This window comes from Ascaphus truei, chromosome 1 (genome assembly GCF_040206685.1).
Source record: "Ascaphus truei isolate aAscTru1 chromosome 1, aAscTru1.hap1, whole genome shotgun sequence".
Classification (NCBI taxonomy): domain Eukaryota; kingdom Metazoa; phylum Chordata; class Amphibia; order Anura; family Ascaphidae; genus Ascaphus; species Ascaphus truei.
In genome coordinates, this window is record NC_134483.1 from 60,254,334 (window position 1) to 60,273,785 (window position 19,452).

The 19,452-nt window shown below is 40.8% G+C and overlaps 1 protein-coding gene across 5 annotated transcripts in view; it reads right to left on the reverse strand.

Moving 5' to 3' along the window:
• Window positions 1–6,747: 6,747 nt before the first annotated feature.
• ZNF131 (zinc finger protein 131) overlaps window positions 6,748–19,452 on the reverse strand; it is a 30,003-nt gene continuing 17,298 nt past the window's right edge. For 4 of the 5 annotated variants that reach the window (XM_075589000.1, XM_075589005.1, XM_075589002.1 and 1 more), the window contains 3 exons: window positions 15,514–16,193; window positions 10,127–10,257; window positions 6,748–7,981 (listed from right to left, as the gene is read on the reverse strand). In XM_075589000.1, coding sequence (XP_075445115.1) covers window positions 7,325–7,981; window positions 10,127–10,257; window positions 15,514–16,193 — 1,468 coding nt within the window. In that variant the 3' untranslated portion in view covers window positions 6,748–7,324. The remainder of the gene's footprint in view (window positions 7,982–10,126; window positions 10,258–15,513; window positions 16,194–19,452) is intronic. The other variant, XM_075589012.1, reaches the window with a different exon arrangement.

A 19,452-nucleotide genomic window follows, 5' to 3' on the forward strand; every position in this document is an offset into this window, starting at 1 on the left:
AGCTGCTTTGCCACACAGCTGAGGGGCCAGGTATTTGACCCAGTCCTCCTCAGGTAGGTCGTGCATGTCACAATAATTCTCAAAGGACCGCAGATATCCATCAATGTCATCCGTGTCCTCGCAAAACATGGCAAAGCTGCTATACTTGATTCGGGGTGCCCGACTGGCACGGGACCTCCTACTTCCCAATGATGAGCGGGTGGGTGCGTGAGCCGTCAGGAGCTAGAGCAGGGCGACTCGCTCAGCAGTGGTGGCCTAGGTGCCGCACGCCAGATGTATACTGGCATGCCCACCTCCACTGCAGGCGGCTCCGTCGAATCCTCCTCTGACTCCTCACCGGAGTTGACTGGTGATTCCTGAAGTCCAGAGGGGCCCAGAACTGCCTCAGGGCTGGCCGGTGCTTCGGCTCTAACCCGAGCGCTGCGCCTCATACGCTAGCAAGTCGGCAATCAGCTACATCTTGTTGTGGTTTCTGGTAGGTATTCCGCACTCCTCACACCGGAGAACGATCCGGTCCTTCGTCCAGGACCGATACTTGGCTGGCATCCTTGTACTCTTGTCTGTACGTTGACTAAACTACAGGGACTGGTAAGTGTGTGTGTCTGAGTATTGTACAGTTGTAACTCTGAGTTCTGTGGTCTTCAAAATGGAGACCATACTCAGGACAGATATTCCCTGAAGAATATCGGTGCTGAGCCTGGCGATCCCACCAGAAAATAGCCTGGGAGACCAGGACTAATACCATAACATACAATACAATACCAATGTATTACTGACAGGTAGGGGTAATGGCAGACTTAATCTTAATAAACAGCAGCCATAATTCCCCCTACCGTGACACTCCTGATCACCTTACACTAAACTAACTACCCACCCATTACATGCCAAAGAGGTGAGTAAGGCATTACTATGGTTTTGGCATCAGCTGATGAGGTAATTCAATGAGTCCCAGACCCTGAAGCCCCAGGAAATCCTCTGTGAATGGTGCACGTTTCCTCTTTGTCAATAATAGCATCTGTGCCAATGAGACATGGGCAGCCCTTACTGGCACGGAGGGAATTAATAATAACCTTAATTGACATTGCTTTATTCATGTATATTTGGAGGGTATTAACCCCTTATACACCATAGCAGTTACTTTTTGGCGTGCAGTAGGTGTCTAGTTAATGTAGTGTTAGGTAGTTAGGGCTAGTAACCACTTGGTTGTCATTATGAACATTTATCACCACTGTGGTTACTAAGAAGGTAATAAATAAAAACGTTCTCTATAATGTCTGGTAAGTCTTGCTATCAATATATCCCTGACATCGTCAATAGACTTTTTTGAGGAAAGCAGTATATTATGTTTGCAATAACTAAGCTGCTTTACAAGACCATAATGAATTGGTCCCAAAGAGAGATGAACTGTTTACTCACATTTGCATTCCCTCCAGGTGTGAAACAATGAAATGTGCTGTATGATGTTTTCATGAATATAAAATCAATCAAGTATGTATTTCTCTAGTACGCTTAATAAAAGACTTTGCTGCTTACATTATGTTTGATCTTGTGAATAGAAGACTATGATTTCAGATGCAATCCTTTGTATGCGTGCAGGTGCACCACACAGCTCCCATTTGCTGCATTTACAATTGTCCATTTGGCTGCAAGTGCTATCTTAGATCTGGTGAGCACCCGGTAGTGAGAATGGAGACGGAGCATGAAGGCAGTCATTTTTATTTATTTTTTAGGAAATTAAAATATATTTGTAATTTTCCTAACATGGAATCTTGTACAGATCATTAGACATTTTACAATTTACAGAAGGCAAGTAAAAAAAAAAAACGTAATTTTTGGAGTTTCCGAAAGCAGCCTCTTGTATTTGCATACGTGCTTTCAGGAACAAGATGGTCCTATGCCAGATCCTGACATTTTGCATTGTGTGTTTTGTAAGGATTCAGATAATAGAATCTTTGTTTTGTGAAAGTAAAAAAAAAAAAAAAAAAATACAAGTTGTATTTGGAAGTAGTAAAATATGTTGATGTTTTCTCACTTTCTGTGTTAGGGGAGGAGCGGCTCAGTGAGTAAGGACACCGACTGACACTGAGATTGCTGCAGGGGAGCCTGGCTCAATTCCCGGTGTCGGCTCCTTGTGACCTTGGGCAAGTCACTTTATCTCCCTGCGCCTCAGGCACCAAAAACATAGATTGTAAGCTCCACGGGGCAGGGACCTGTGCCTGCAAAATGTCTCTGTAAAGCGCTGCGTAAAATTAGCAGCGCTATACAAGAACATGCTAGTATTATTATTCTGGCATCTAAATGGTGAATATGTTGCAAGACTCCTTTAGGGAACAGCAAAGTCATCCCTAAAAGGACATTGTTTATTTTTTAATTTGCTCAAGAATACATTTTCTCAAGTTGATGGGAGCCATACCAAAAGTCAAGTAAGTATATCACATTAAATGTACCAAATTATTATTTTTTAAATATATACTTATAGAGCATGGGTGCTCAACTCCAGTGCTCAAGACTCCCCCAAAGATCAGGTTTTAAGGATATCCCTGCTTTAGCACAGGTCAGAGACTGAGACACCTGTACTGAAGTTGGGATATCCTTAAAACAGGACCTATTGGGGGGGGGGGGGGGTCTTGAGCACCACTGCTTTAGATATTAAACTCTGAGGACACGCTTTAGCTAATTTACAAGATAATAATTCGATCTGCTTCTTATAAGTTTTTTTTTTTTATACCACTATGTTCCATCTCCTGTTATACTGGAGCTGAAGATCTTTCTGTACAATATCAATACAATGTATAAGAATATACATTGTACGTAAAACATTCTATGCAGATAATGGTCTACAGTATTTTTGGTATTGTCTGAGTTGGTATAAATAGATTGCAATGGAAAGTAAGATCATCCGTAAAAAATAAATCTCTACAAAGTACATTAATAACAAGATTAGGAAATAGAATATAGGACCCTTTCAATGTGAGGAGGGGCAGATAAATTATTGGGGCAATGAAGGAGGAAGTATAAAACAAATTATTATACCAAGTAGGAGTCAATTGCCAAAAAAATGCAGGAAGAAGCCACAACCTCAACATTAATATTTTGTTAACACAGGAAGAAGTGCATAAGTGGCTTGATAAAATGAAGGCAAATAAAGCACTTGTCCCCAATTGCATGCACCTGTGTTCTTAAGGAGCTAGGTTAAGTAATAGCCAACATTCAAGTACTCCATTAATACAGGCTCAGAACAATATTGGCATAATGCATATGTAGCCCCTATATTTAAAAAGGGAGCTAGATCACAACCAGAGACGTATAGACCTGTAAGCCTGACATTGGGATGCTACTTGAAACTTTATTGAGGTGAGTGCATAACATAAATGAAAATGAACATGGAAAAATATTTGGACATAGATTGAAAACTGGTTGAGAGATAGACAGCAGAGTTGTCATAAATTGAACCTTTTCAGCTTGGGCTACAGATGTGTAGTACCTCATGGTTCAGGACTAGTGCCACTGCTTTTTGAAGTGAAGCTTCTTTAGTGGCACCTACCACATCAGTAAAATTCCCTGGCAGTGAATGGAGTTGATGGAGACGGAAGTGACATCACTGCTGGCAGAAGAGGCCGTCAGTGTTGCCAGCTTTCACCAGGAGTCATCACGGAGAAGAGGAAGGCAGCGCTGGACCCACACAGACATACACACCTGTCAGGGGGAGGAAAGGGTAGAGTGGGGGCTGCTCCAGGCCGGGGGACTTAGACCCCCCCCCGTGTCTCTGTACCTCTGCCGGGGGGGGGTAAAGTGGGGGCTGCTCTGGGCCGTGGACTCCGACAGACCCCTTCCGTGTTCGCAGCTCCACCAGGGGAAAAGAGAGAGAGGGGAGGGGGGGGGGTGTCTTGGCACGCCTGCGCAGAATGTACCAGCAGCAGGACACAGAGAATAACACTGACTGACTGACAAATATAGAAGTGTAAATAGCTAAAACACACGTTCTAAGTCAATCTTCATTGCGTTTTGGCACTGAAATTGTTTTGATTTTTAATTAAAAACATCACCATTACAAAAACAATTTCTATGGCAAAACAGTGACAAAAGACAACGAAGTTTCACTTAAAATGTGCGTGCTCGGCACACACACACTTTTTTTACTTGTTTATTATCTTGAGATTAGCACACAGAGAAAAGTCTCTATCTTGGTAATGGCATGAAATTATGTAACGTAGTCAAATCGGAGCAGGATTTAATTTTTCTACAAAAAGACTTGGATAAACTGGAAACCTGGGCAGGTAAATGGCAGATGAGGTACAATACCGATACATGCAAGGTTATGCATGCGAGAAGAATGAATAAGCAGGCTACATACAAAATAAAGGGGACAAAATGAGCTAAATCCTTGACGCAGAAGGATTGAGGAGTGCTTATTACACAGCAGGGATTGCAACAGTGCTCAATGTCAGGCAGTAGCTGCAAAAGCTAGTAGGATATTATTTTGTATAAAACAGGGTATGGATGGATGGGAGTGAAGATAGCATAATTTGCCACTGTATGAATCCTTACTTTTCATTTCCCTTTTTCATGCAGTAAAAATCTCACAGGCTATGTTGATGTACACCACCCTGACAGAAACATTTGTATCAAATAGAATTAAGTAGAAATAGCTGTGCTAGCTCAGTTGCAATAGTGCAGAGTAAAGGAGTACTTCAGCTTTCGAGAGTTCTTCTCTCAAGAACTCTCGAAAGCTTGTCTTCGAATATCTACTGTTAGTCCAAATAAAAAAGGTATCTCCTAATATCGAAGTACTCATTTACTCTGCGATATCAAACAGAACAAATATATTTAACCTTTCTTTTGAAAAAGCATCCATGGGGGTGGGGGGGAGGCAGCATTGATGAATGCTAAAGCTGAACAGCAAAACTAAAATAAAGGATGATTTAAATTTTGTGTATACACTATTTTCTATGAAGAAATATTTCTACATTTGTAGTGTATGCCTTCTGTCTCATGCATGCGGACACCCCTTTTATTGCACCACCCTAGTATGCTGAATATACTACTGTTCTAATTTACAACATTGTAAATGATTAAATAGGCCATTTTTATTATACAAAAACACTGCCAATATTGTATTTGTTTATTCTTCCAGTAAACTTGTTTGATACTTGGCTCTGTGGATAAATAATTACAGATAAAATGATGCAGGGTGATCATTTTATTATCCAGTTTTATGGATTCAAATATTTACATTTGTACTTTTAAACTCACTCTTTAGCCCTGCTATATTTTATGGCTTGAAGTCTCTGTAACACAAGAAAGTTACATAAAGGGACGTAAAAAAATAACACTTTCTCCACAACACAGGAGCATGATTGTTCTTATGTACATTTTATGCACAGGAATTTTAAACAAAAACGTGTAAATAAGAGATGCTGTACAAAAAGCCTACAAACAATGGGGGTCATTTGAAATCAGCCGATCGTGACGGTTTTGGCCGAGATTACCCATTGACTTCAATGAGGAAGGTCGTCTGAAAACGGCTTCGTAGGTTACTTTGGCTGATGCACAATAAACCCCTTTGGTTCTTATTCTGTAAAGTGCATCAGCGGCTATCCAGTGCCATCTCTTACAAAGCCTATTGAAGCTAATGAGGCTCTCCTTGCGATCGCACTTCCTTGAATAAAGACCTTTAATACTTGGAAATGCACAGCCAGGTATGTGATGTACTTTTTTCCCCCAACCCCGTCCTCCAAAAAACTGCAACAATTTCCTTGTTCTTTATCTACAGGTCACTAAGAAAAATGTTACCAACAGCTAATAAAATACCTGGCTTTGGAGGGCAATAGCAAAGCCTGTACCAAATTCCAAAAAGGTGCGGTTTTTGAAGGCACGTCTTGTTTTTACCCATTGTTCATCTCTCTGACAAAAAAGGTGATATTTAGGAATGGAAACGTCAGACAAGCAGATCTATGTTAAAACCAAATCCTTGTTACCCCATCTGACATGGAGGTGGAAATCACTATTAGCTCAATAGTATGTCATTTATTCACCTTTACAGTGTCCTCTCTCTAGAAGTGCATGTTCTTCTCCCACCTGAATAATACATGTCCCTACAGAGCTTCACAGGACTGTTTCTGGAGATCTTTTTGTCGTTATGACACATTCTGTGTTCATCCTGTACTGCTTGGGTCACTTATCTCTTTTCAAGAGCATCATTGTGATTATATGTATGTAACAGTATCGGGTGACAGGCAATTCTATAAATTACTTTTTATTGCAGTTATTTGCCTATTGTGATCTTTAGTGCTGGGATTCTAGAACTTTTTTTTGCATATTTGATTATTGTGGACCTTTTGGGGGAGGGACGGGTTCCTGGATCCCATGCACTACCTCCATCAGACATTTATTATTGGGAGTGTGAAGTGCTGTCTTGTACTGCTATAAATACATGTTAAGTTGTCAGGCAGCATAACACGCATGTGCTTTTAGTTGGCTTGTGCATATAGGCCCAGACCCACAAAAGGATGCTTCAGGTCCCCTTCATACCAATGGGAGTAAAAGCTTGACACTTTTTTGTGGGTCTGTGCCACAGAGTCCTACAGGCCGTCCAGTCATTCCCCACCACGGACCATGCAGTCATGACAAAGGGGGCCGGATTTAGGCATTACTGCGGCTTTAAAATCAGATCTCTAACATTTCCTAACATAAATGATGCACCTTTGGTCTTATGTTTATGTCTGTGTTTTAAATATTAAAAAGTAGTTGTTCTTTTGTTTTGTTTTTAATATACATGCATTTGAATATTTGCACCACAACAGGTAACAGTGCTGCAGGCCAATGTTTTCACAGGAAAAAATATTAACAGACTTTAATGACCCTTTAAATAAACTGCATAGTGAAATGTCAAAAGCCAGAAGTATGTAAACTGCATAACAAAACGGATGTGGTCTATTTCTGCCCAGTTCCTATGTTCTCCTTAAACTGCCCATCTCCTTGACCACCAACAGGTCGGGTTTTCAGGATATCCCTGCGTCGGCAAAGGTGACTGAGCCACCTGTGCCGAAGCTGGGATATCCTGAAAACCCAACTTGATGGTGACCCCTGAGGACTGGAGTTGCCCACCCCCTGACCAAGACAGGTTTTCTTCATGACATTTAACAAGTAAGAAAAAAATATTTCTATATACACATTAAGATTGTTGAAGTAATGTTCACGCTTTGGTCCACTGTTCGGAGATGAGAAAGAGCTGGCCTGTGGCAATAGACAAAAAATGGTTGAGAGGTGGAGTAAAGCATTTGTTTTTGTTTATTATATTGCAGCAGCATGCAAGTTCATTATCCTACTCAACTGTGGCTTCAATATGTGTCATCTCTATTTGTTTAAACTGTAAGCTTTCAGCTTCTGCCTGGTCAATTTGGTGAGGTTCCTCTTCCTCTGGTTGGCAAGTCACATCCTGTTCTTCAATGCTGTCATCTTCTATGTGCTGTATACAGGATTCATCCAGAAGTTCTGCCTCCACCTCCTCCATGTGTATCTGATTTATATGTTCAACTTGCACCTCTTCAACCTGTACTTCTGTGCCCGGCTCGATCTGAATGTGTTCCACTTCTATGTGGCCCATATGTACCTGTGTCTGTAGATCCAATATATGTGCACCTTTAACTTGGTTCACCTCGAGAAGGTCCTGATGCAGGTGACCCATTGTTAATTGTGCGGGATCCACCTGCACCTGTATAACTTGATCTACAGGCACCACATGGACTTGTTCCACAAACGTCATTGAAGCGACCGATTCCGTCTCTACAGTTTCGGTTGGAAAAACAACCTCTGTTACTATCCTCTGGGCGATATTGTGCGTCTCTCGCAGGTGCTTTTTTAGCTCGCTGCCTTGCATAAACCACAAATCACACAGTGTACAGTGGTTGGGCTTATCCCCCGTGTGCAGCACCAAGTGGTCTTTAAACTGATCCCAGCAATTAAATACACTGTTGCAGACCTGAAACAAAGATACATTTATTTTAACATCAACTAAACTGTACTTACAAAAAGTTATTACAAAATATAATTACAAAAATATTAGCCTTTTCCTTTCTTTTCTGTAATTTCATTTTAAGACAAATCGTGAGCTGCCAAGTAAGTAGAAAGGGAATTTTATTTTAATGCATCAGTGATACAACAGTGGGAAAATAAACCCTATGTCATGTCTGGGAAAGGCCAACAAATCTTTGCCTCTTTATTTACCGGTGGAAGAATCAATTGCAATAGTAGTGCCGCAGGAGGAAGCCACAACCTCTATATTAACGAACAATTGGTTAACTGAGGAAGAAGTGCAGAGGTGACTAGTTAAAATTAAAGTAAATAAGGCACCTGGCCTCAATGGCATACATCCAAAAGCTCTTAAGGAGTGAAATTCAGTAATAGCCAAACCATTACATTTAATATTCAAAGACTCCATTTCCACAGGCTCAGTACCTCAAGGTTGGCGTAAAGGAGACGGTCCTATATTTAAAAAAGGGAGCTAGAGAACAACCAGGGAATTACAGACCTGTAAGCCTGAATTCAATAGTGGGGAAACTACTTGAAGGTTTAATACGGGATAATATTCAGGAATACCTAATGGAAAACAAAATTATTAGTAATAATAATTACTAGTATAAAATTATTATTATAGTATAAAATTACTATAAAATTATTAGTAATAGTCAGCATGGATTTATGAAGGATAGATCTTGCCAAACTAACCTTATTTGTTTCTTTGAGGAGGTAATAAGGAATTTAGACCAGGGTAATGCAGTTGATGTGGTCTACTTAGATTTTGCAAAGGCTTTTGATACGATTCCACACAAGAGGTTGGTGTACAAAATAAAGCAAATTGGACTCAGTAAAAATATATGCACCTGGATTGAAAACTGGTTGAAGGACAGACAACAGAGGGTTGTCGTAAATGGAACCTTTTCAGGTTGGGCTAAGGTCGTGAGTGGAGTACCTCAGGGATTGGTACTGGGACCACTGCTTTTTAACTTGTTTATTAATGACCTTGAGGTTGGCATCGAGAGCAAAGTCTCCATCTTTGCTGATGATACTAAATTGTGTAAGGTGGTAGAATCAGAGCAGGATGTAATTTCTCCACAGAAGGACTTGGAGAGACTGGAAACTTGGGCAGGTAAATGGCAGATTAAATTTAATACAGATAAATGTAAGCTTATGCATTTGGGAAGCAAGAATAATTTAGGAGAATCTTTGATGGAGGCTTTAGGAGTGCTTGTAGATAGCCGTCTTAGCAATAGTGCCAAAAGTCATGCAGAAGCTGCAAATGCAAACAAGCTCTTATCTTGCATTAAACGGGCAATGGTTGGAAGGGAAGTAAACATAATTATGCTCCTCTATAAAGTATTAGTAAGACCACACCTTGAATATGGAGTACAGTTCTGGCCACCACTTCATAAAAAAAAGACATTATGGAACTAGACAAAGTGCAGAGAAGGGGCACCAAATTAATAACGGGGATGGATAATCTGATTTATGAGGAGAGGCTAGCTAAATTAGATTTGTTTACATTAGAAAAGAGGCGTCGAAGAGGGGATATGATAACTATATACAAATATATTCGGGGACAATACAAAGAGCTTTCAAAATAACTATTCATCTAAAAGGACAGTACTAACCTCAAGGGTCATACTTTAAGGTTGGAGGAAAGGAGATTTCACCAGCAACAAAGGAAAGGGTTCTTTACAGTAAGGGCAGTTAAAATGTGGAATTCATTACCCATGGAGACTGGGATGGCAGATATAAGAGATTTGTTCAAAAAAGGTTGGACATCTTTTTAGAAAGAAAAGGCATACAGGGATATACCAAATAAATAAACACGGGAAATATGTTGATCCAGGGATTAATCTGATTGCCAATTCTTGGAGTCAGGAAGGAATTTATTTTTCCCCTTATGACATATCATTGGATGATATAACACTGGGGTTTTTGTTTGCCTTCATCTGGATCAATAAGTAAGTATAGATATAGGATCAAGTATCTGTTGACTAAATTTAGCATAGGTTGAACTTGATGGACGTATGTCTTTTTTTAACCTCATCTATTATGTTACTACAAAGCTGGATGAGTTCGGAAGGCAAAGTGGAATAGTTACCTGACATTCATAGAGCTTCTTCCTTCCCTTTTTAGATCCAACACCAAACTGACAGGCAGACAAGTGACATTTCAGAGTATTATTTCTAGCAAAACGCTCATGACAGTTAGGACATTGAAATGGTTTTTCACCTGTTCAGGGGAAAAAAATATGTAAATAGCCACACAAATAAGGTAATAATGCATTTCTGATGAAAAGAGCATTACACAGGTAACAATGCTAACTGGTATATTTGTGGCATTTGTCTTTACTGAGAACAGTCAATGATTGCTACATATACAGTCTATGAGTAACAAAGCCAAACCGACATCTCAGCTTGTAGTAGCCATCATGATAAATTAATCAAATCAGTATTGCTAGCAATATTCAGCATAAGAAAACAGAAAGCTACTCATGAGCAAACTCATGTGCATTAGGCTGCGCTTATAGTGCCGGCGACGTCGCTTCAAAACAATTGTATTGATGCCGTCGCGTGCGCTTATAGTGGACGCGACGGAGCGACCAAAACCCATGTAGTCATTAGAATTTGATTTTGCAGAGACGGTCTCCCCATGTGACTGCCTATAAGCCAATCACATAGCCCCACTGCCGTCTCCCTTGCTGACTTCACTCCCCTTGCAGCCAGCACCGTCTCCAAATCTGATTACAACTTTCGCAATGGCGCCGGGTGACGGCGTCGGTCGCAACGCCGGCACTATAAGCGCAGCCTGAGAGAGGTACTTCATCAGTGACACATTCTCAACAACAATCACAACGGTGTATTTTCTACTAGCACAAAGTAAAATCAAATGACATTAACCCATCTAACGATTTAAATATGGGCGATTATGCTTTTCTTTTATCTGACATCTACAGGCATTGATCTATATATGACTTTTTCAATGTTTGTTTGTAAACACAATACACAGAGGCTCAGATCCACTAAGTTCTGTTAAATCAGTGATCACACCGTGATATTATATTTTCCTGAGGTTAAAGCGAATCCTTAAAGCCAATTATATTCAAAAACAGCGGCTGGCCTACATCTCATTAGCATAGACAATGTCACGTTATTGTAGCGCAACATTTCACGCTCTACCAATAACGTGACGCGAAGTACAGTATGTCTTAGCATTACTCCGATCCAGATCCTCAAATGGGTGCATCATTCATGTTGAGACAGGAGAGGAAACCAACGCCTGGAATAAACACTACTAGAAATAATAAACACTTTAGTTTAGCCATACCCAACTGTGGGGTTACACCCATCCAGACCCTGTAAAAGCCCTATTTCAGGGTGTGGATGTGAGTAATGCCAAGTTTAGGTATGACGGAACTAACATAACATTAAGTCCCTGTGTTAACATTAACAGACTTTTGCGGCTATACAATGTAAATTGTAACCCCTCATTTCATGATCACTAATGGCCGATATCACAAAGCTCTTTGTGGGAGAAAACAAGACCTAGTCTGTTACGTTATTGTCCTTTGAAAACACAACATTTGTGTTAACGGGACGTGGAGTTAGATTAATGTCCCATTAATAGACTTAACGTAGCGGTGTGTGTCAGTTTTCTAGCTCCCTTTTCACAGGCAAAGTGCCTTCCCTTTCCATTCATTGGTGGTCTGGGAGTGGAGAACAATTGACGTCATCATGGAACGGGTCTTAAGTAGAGGAAACTATTTCCAGCTGAATATAATGCTTAATTTTGGGATGGGTGGATTTTATTTTTGTCAGCTGACTGGGACCTTTAAAATGTGATTCCATCCCACCTCATCCATTACATGCAATTTAATATTCGTAGGCACCAGAGGGGAACTTTAACGTGTATTTTTCTTTAAAAAAAAATAATAAAAAAAACCCACGATTGTTATTTAAATTCCTGTTTATCAAACAAGGGATTTATCTTCCAAAATGTCCTATATTAGGTGTGTTCAAAGAATGAATGTCATGCTCAAGATTCTTCCACTGAAAATCAAAATGCGGCAACATAAAAACAGCACAAGTATGACTCGCCATCTAAAACACATTCTTTGTTGATCAGAAAAAAAAAAATTATAATTCAAATCAATCTCACAGTCAAGTCTCATGATCTTCATACAAAAGTAGGGTGGGTTTTACAAAACAATGTGAGGACGTATTCCCCACTAGTTATCAGTGTTCTAGATCTGTGATTCACAACCCCTAGCAGTTAGTGAGGATTCTCCAAGAGGGTTCACTCCCCCCAAAAAATCTGTAATGGCGGATCCCTGGCAGTATAGTGAGTTCCTGCATCCGTGTGGGGAATACACACTTAGTAAGACCCTTAGCGTGGGTGGTAAAGCTGTCACTGACAGCAGAGGCTTCAAACGGTTTTGTTATCAATAGTCAGATGTGTAGGCAGGAAGATTTATTTATTTATTAGGGGTTCGCAGAACAAATATTTTCTAGCAGGGGGACGTAAAACGTAGATAAAAAAAACCTTGGGAACCGCTGTGCTAGATGTAAGTTGGAGTTGCACTTGAGTTACTCTTACATGAATTCTGGGACTCTGCAATGATACTGAGGTAAAACACTTCAGGGGAAGGGGGGGAAAGGGGGAAGGGGAAAGAACACCCTCGCTACAGCCTGGCTGGAGGTGCTACAATCAGGGGCGATGTAGAATAGCAACAATAGAAAAATGAAACCCCTATAATGAGAGCACTCTAACAGACAGATATATACACTGATGACACCAGAGGAATCTAATGATGTAATGAATTGATGAATTATTTAAAATAATCTTTATTAGGAGATACCTCAAAATTAAAATATTGCAGGTAAGTGAACCTGTGCCGCCTCTGAGGCTTGCCTAATTTAAAGTGCGAATTTAAAATGGAGTGGGTATAAAGTCCCAATATAACGTATAAGTAGGACTACAAAGCCATCATGTTTAGATGCAAAATCACATCTAAATAAGTGTAGCTAAACACCAGACTCTGAATGGTTAATGAGTAACCTATACAGAGAAATAAAAGGATCTACTGTAATTGCTGCACTGTGGGGGTGCAATGCCTGTGGCCAAATATGTAAATGAATATCAATATATAACACTTATATCAGCTCTGGCCTCCCACCTGGCAGGTAGTGCAGTGTAGTGTGAACACCGTATTGCGCACTTCAATAAACGCCTAGATCCTTGTTAAATGAACATATATGTTGGAGCGTTAATATCACTCATAGTGTAAACATTCGTTGTAGTTAACCTCATATAGTATCACACAGATGATGATGAAACATTGTAGCTCCTGTGCAATTTAAACCTCATGTAAGCACATATTTCAGTCTCAGAGCAATATAGCTGGACAGAATGACAGACTCAATATGTCTGACAAAATGTCTCTTAGTTAGCCAATATAGTAAATATATCCAGATAAAAGCTTTTGACTGCTGCATAAACTTGGTAGTTAATAGAGAATATATGACTGGACAGAGTGACAGACTTGTAGTGTCTGACGCAGTGTCTCCTCTCCCAATGACGTCAGCACGTCCAATTGCCTACGTACGTTTCGCTACTAAGTCATGACAAAGCCAGTACCAAAACATACCTATGCAATTGGACGTGCTGACGTCATTGGGAGAGGTGCAGAGACTGCCTGCCCTCCACCCATAGCACTGCTGTAACTTTTACACAAACTTAGCTCTGCGTTTGAGTACAGGCGGTTAACTAACACGCCTATTTTTATCATAGGGAAGGGGTATAGCTTATCATGGGATTTATGTTCATAAATGTTGCTATAGGAGTTTGTTGCTACACCACAGTTACCACCGTGACATGAAGACATTGTGTCAGACATTACTAGTCTGTCACTCTGTCCAGTCACAAATTTTTTGCAAGCTACCTAAGGCTGAGGCCCCAGTACTTCCGCTGCACACGCGAGACTGGCGGCGCTTGCAGCCGATTCCCCGGTCTGCCGACCAAAAGACAGGGGGTGGGCGTGACGGGGGCGCGGCCATGATGTCACCCAGCAGGTTCGTCCTCATTGGCTGAACCGCCGGGGGGCGTGGCTTAGCACTCCGTCGCGACTCCTGATAACAATTCTCTTGCGAGCAGGAGTCACTGTCGGCAGAGCGCAGCGCCCCCCCCTCGCAGCGGTCCCGGTCCCATTGTGCAGCGGCTATTGTCCCTGCAGCGTCCCCAACAGCGGGTGCTGCAGTAGCCAGCGGGGACCTGGCCTAATTTGTGCAAGAATCTAGAGCTTTTATCCGGATATATTCTCTATATGGGTTAACGTAGAGACATTTTGTCAGACATATTCAGCCTGTCATTTTGTCCATGTTACCCAGCTTTGAAACTGATAAAAACTGAGCTAATTGGTTACATGGAATATACTGCTATGTACCTTGAGATTTATTGTATTATACCTCCCAATTTTAATTGGTTTGATTGTTACACCACAGTTACTATTGTGACAAGGAGACACTGCGTCAGACACTACAAGTCTGTCACTCTGTCCAGTCATATATTCTCTGTTAACTACCAAGTTTATGCAGCAGTCAAAAGCTTTTATCTGGATATATTTACTATATTGGCTAACTAAGAGAGATTTTGTCAGACATATTGAGTCTGTCATTCTGTCCAGCTATATTGCTCTGAGACTGAAATATGTGCTTACATGAGGTTTAAATTGCACAGGAGCTACAATGTTTCATCATCTGTGTGATACTATATGAGGTTAACTACAACGAATGTTTACACTATGAGTGATATTAACGCTCCAACATATATGTTCATTTAACAAGGATCTAGGCGTTTATTGAAGTGTGCAATACGGTGTTCACACTACACTGCACTACCTGCCAGGTGGGAGGCCAGAGCTGATATAAGTGTTATATATTGATATTCATTTACATATTTGGCCACAGGCATTGCACCCCCACAGTGCAGCAATTACAATAGATCCTTTTATTTCTCTGTATAGGTTACTCATTAACCATTCAGAGTCTGGTGTTTAGCTACACTTATTTAGATGTGATTTTGCATCTAAACATGATGGCTTTATAGTCCTACTTATACGTTATATTGGGAATTTATACCCCAGTCTATACCCACTCCATTTTAAATTCGCACTTTAGATTAGGCAAGCCTCAGAGGAGGCACAGGTTCACTTACCTGCAATATTTTAATTTTGAGGTATCTCCTAATAAAGATTATTTTAAATAATTCATCCATTCATTACATCATTAGATTCCTCTGGTGTCATCAGTGTACATATCTGTTTAGAGTGCTCTCATTATAGGGGTTTCATTTTTCTATTGTTGCGATGATACAGAGGTACACAAAATTATGATGCAGTGCAGCATGTTTATTTTCAGTCAAAACAGTCCCCACTCTTCTCTTTAGAGCTTAGCCGGTGCCAGTGAAAGCAAAGCAAAAAAATGCAGTTACCTGTGTGTTTGCGCAGATGCTCTTTAAAATGTCCAAAGTGATCAAATTGTTTATCACAGTACTGACATACATGTATTTTTTTGCCTGGTCTTGGTTTCTTGCTGGCCCCACTCTCGTCGAGGTGAAAACAGGTAAGGTGCTGTCTCCAGGCAATCTCCCGTACGTACCTTTTATTGCATATGTCACACTTGAAACTCTCAGTGGAGTGTGATTTCATGTGTTCCTTTAAATGGTAAAACAATTTAAATGAGCGATTACATTTCTCACAATGGAACATGTTGTTGACATGCGACAGCTGAACTTCCATAATCTCAATGCCTTCTACCTGTTTCAGGGCGGCATCGCTTTCATTGACACCCTCTTCCTGCAGTTGTCTTTTTCGTTCACCGTGGCGGTACTTGCTAGTTATGTCTGCCAAGAGAGCCAAGGCAGAGTCATCAGATGTAGCTGTGCTGTGGATGTATTGAATAGACTGCTCTGCCGATGCCACATGTTCCAGGGTCTCCATGTTGTCATCTAAGTCAATTGTTCCTTCGGCTATTTCCACCTCAATTTCGACTGGTTCGCCATCGGCAGTTGGCAGGGTTTCCGTGATGACATTGGAGGTCTCTGCAATGTTCCATTTTTTGATGGTCTCTTCATCGTCTGTTTTTTCTTCGATTATAAAAGTTTCTTTGTTCCTGAAACCAATATATATATATGTATATAAATACTGAACATATTTTTTTTCCACTGTAATTATAAAGCTTCTAAGAAATAGCAAATTGACCTAGTGTACATATGGGAAATGAACACAAATATAAAAAGGCAGCCGATGTGTTCATTACATATTTTCCTAATGGCAATCTCACGCTTTCCTCTCTACAGACATGTAGCCTTTGCCTGCTTTGGAGATCTTGACTTTGGGGTCATGATAATGTTATCCAATGTCACCTCTGAAATTGAACACTTGAAGAAGAGACCTGCTGTGATTTGGAAAGCTCTGAACGCAATCATTTTATTTATGAACCATTCATATGTCGATTTCCAATAAAATCCACAAGCTAGTGGCAGAAAGTGCACCCTTGAATAATAAAATACTGGTGTACAATATACTGAGAGCGCCAGCACGTAACCACACTGCCAGGCCAAATAGTTACATTTGACACTGGGCATTATCAGATTTAATACACTGTACACTTAGTTACATTTGACACTAGGCATTATCAGATTTAATACACTGTAGTTTTTTGGACCACAGTTTTGGTGGCAAAGGTGTGCAAACACTGAGACAATGATAAGACTATATTAAATGATGCCTCACACCTCTACTCCTTATTAAAAAGGTATAAAAGGCGCAATGCAAGCTTTTTTCTTTTTAATACTTAGGATTGAAGCAGGGGGTCTCTGGGGCTGAAGCCCGTTAATTTCAGCTGCAGGGACCCCCTACTTACCTCAGAAGGGGGTGCCAGTATCTCGAAAAAATTGAAAGCTCCCACATCACATGGGCCAACAGGAAGTCGCACCGGATGACGTCATTGCTTCCTATTGGCCCACAGGGCACGGGAGCTTTGAAAATTCGCCATTACACGAACCCAAAAGTGAAGTAAGTATCTCCGGAAGCAGGGGGTCCCCAAAGCTGAAATTAATGGGGTTTCAGAGATCTGCTGCTTCAAACCTATGTTAAAAATAGGGGGGGGGGGGGAGAATGGGGAAAAAATGGCAACTAGGATTGCTCCTTTAAAATCCAAGGTTACTGGAACTATGAACTAGGCACAGCTCTGAAACAGAATGTCCCAAAGCACATTTACTTACACTGCAAACAATCATAGAAATGGTCTCATATTCCACTAATCTATTGCCACATCCAGCCAATACAGATGTTAAAGCTGCAGACCAAGCAATATCCTACGTTTGTTATTTTTTGTTTTGTAATACATCAGTTCTGTACTTTGAGAAAATACTTGTGAATGACATTTTTAATGTATTATGTAACAAGCATTTTTTGTTTCTATAGCAACCATTAATAAAGTCACAGATACTGAGTAAATACTCCTCTGCAGCCATTTAGTGAGCCCCCGAGCCGAAATCTTCGCCGATCAATCACAGGAGAACAGATCGGCAACTTAGCTAATTACTTATCATTGTGTGGATTGTATTAATGCACATAATTAAAGGGAAAAAATGATAATTACAAAAAAACCAGCAGCTTGGACTGTAGCTTTAAGTGACGGGTCCCACTTACTTTCTGTCACTCGTTCATAGAAACTAAGGTATTATCAACGCCTCAACCCTAGGCTGATTTCCATCTGTGCTACGTTTACAGGTATGTATCTAGCACTGCAGCTTTGGAGACCCCCTGCTTCCCACCTATTAAAAGGGGGAGAGAGGAGGGAAACGTGTTTGGAGAACTGCAGCTTAAAACAACAACCTCTCCGGGTTCCCTCATTTGGGTGCTCCTGTCTGACACCTAGTGTGCACACAGGGAAGAACACTCTTACATAAACATAAAAGGTAGAGCTGCAGCTGACCTTGCTGCTATCAAACCCCATGCTCATAATACAAAAAAATGTATTGTCCCACTACGGATGTAGTCCCACTTACTCAGGGCCTCCAGAATCTGAAAATGAACCATAGCAAAGAAATATGCTGTCTACGATTACTTTTGCCTCACCCTGTCTAGTTCTCCCCCTAAGTACATGTTCAAACTGCAGCATCAAGAATAGTCTAGTTTCCTGCATTCAACATTCTCCTCCTGTCCTTTAAAGCATTGAGTTTTTGTACAATTATCACTTATAATCCGCGTAGTCTCCTTGATTCTCCACTTATTTGGACTGCAAGGTTTTCCCGCACCATGTTGCAGGCATGATCGCTCTTCGCCGACTGGACACCTCTGACCAAAAAGTTTCTGCAGGCTCCGCACTAATTCTTCACCACTGCTTTCTGCTATTACTCTGCTAGGTAAATTCATTAAGTGTTTCTGTGCATCATCCGTCAACACACTGGTTAGTGTGAAAGGCCTTTACCAAAGAAGTTCCCTTCTCATATTGAGCCAGATCCACAAAAACGCAGTGAAAACCAGGGCTCATAATGCAACCAGAATTAGTAACGGATGTTATTTTCCCTGAGTAACGCATATTCACAAAGCAAATTATATGCAAAAACAACGGCCAATGTAACTCATTACCATCGGCTTAATGAATGCCATGTTAAGTTAGCACAACCTTCTGTTCGCTCCCAATATCATGGCAAATACAAATACCACTTGTGAGCACGTTCCCGTGTCTCAGACAGGTCCACAAACCTGCTTTTCCCTGTTATTATCATTACCAATAACATGGCAATAAGCATGTCTTACCTAACGATGCTGTTCCACCCATTCAAAGCCTAAAATATGGGTTTGGCTGGAGAGAAGGGATGTCTCTTTCTCTCTTCAGAAAAACCCACATTTTAGGTTCTGGATGGGAGGAACGCCATCTTTAAGTCTGACCTAACTAACATCTTGTTACATCCCTACGTCAACCTTAACGGACCTTTGTGGATAGGTGTTATGGGAAATGCCTCTTTTGCAACTCATGATCACCAACATCTGTTCTAGTTAATGCAATGCCCTCTCCGGCCAAAAACATGATAAAAAAACATAACGTTACGTTTTTTTGGGGGTGGGGGGAATTTCAAAATCTCCCAGAGGCATTAAATGCCATTTTTAAAGCCAAGACGTCAACTTTAACGGACGTCAGTGCTAATGATATGCAAAAGAGGTGTGGACACCTCAACACATATCCGTAGCAGTCTGTTAGAGTTAATGCGGGAATTCATGTATTTTTAGTTAGGTCAGGGCTATACCTGGCACTAGGTGCTCCCAGCACCTAACGCCAGGTAGCAGAAAATAATTTGGCCATGTCCCGGGTTCTGAAGAGGCCCACTTTGGCTTCCTATATTGCCTTAGCAATGAAGAAA